At 59.2% G+C, this 584-nt stretch overlaps 1 protein-coding gene across 1 annotated transcript in view; it reads left to right on the top strand.

Annotated features, from left to right (window-relative positions):
* Window positions 1–584, top strand: part of BMP8A (bone morphogenetic protein 8a) — a gene marked incomplete at its 5' end in the record, with an annotated part of 4,723 nt that overhangs the window by 2,610 nt on the left and 1,529 nt on the right. The window contains 1 exon segment of the mRNA XM_008938342.1: window positions 41–189. Coding sequence (XP_008936590.1) covers window positions 41–189 — 149 coding nt within the window.

Raw genomic sequence — 584 nt, 5'->3', positions numbered from 1 at the left:
CGATTTTGCAGGTGGGGGATGGAGGAAGGGCCAAAGAAAGGGTGAAGTTCATGGTGTAATGCCCATTTTTTTTCCCAGGACTGGGTGATCGCTCCGCAGGGGTACTCAGCCTATTACTGCGAGGGGGAGTGTGCCTTCCCCCTGGACTCCTGCATGAACGCCACCAACCATGCCATCCTGCAGTCTCTGGTCAGTGCAGCCTGGAGGGGCAGCCTCAGGGGGGTCCTGGGGGAGCAGTCGGAGCCTGGTGGGTCCTGCTGGAGAGCCAGATTTGGGGCTGGGTGCACCTAGATTTGGGAGAGTTTAGTTCAGAGGGTGCAGCTTAGCTCCATTTCCCCGTGAAGTGTCAGTGGGTGCAGGCACTTCAGGATGGGTGCTCCCCTGCCAGCCCGTGGGGAAGGGTGTTGTGCCACCCATGCACCCTCCTCGGGAGGGTTTGCTCCGAGGTGCCACGGAGCACCCCTGCAGCTCAGCACCCAAACGTTGGGCTCAGCATATTCCAAACAGGAAGGCTTTAATGCCCCGTTTTATTTCTCCCCCCCCCTCAAAACCCACCCCCGCATACCAGGGCGTGCTTTAATTTC

This window comes from Merops nubicus, unplaced genomic scaffold, assembly GCF_000691845.1.
Source record: "Merops nubicus isolate BGI_N331 unplaced genomic scaffold, ASM69184v1 scaffold27280, whole genome shotgun sequence".
NCBI classification, from domain to species: domain Eukaryota; kingdom Metazoa; phylum Chordata; class Aves; order Coraciiformes; family Meropidae; genus Merops; species Merops nubicus.
The sequence above is the reverse complement of the archived record's forward strand: the minus strand, read 5'-3'. Positions and strand labels throughout refer to the sequence as shown.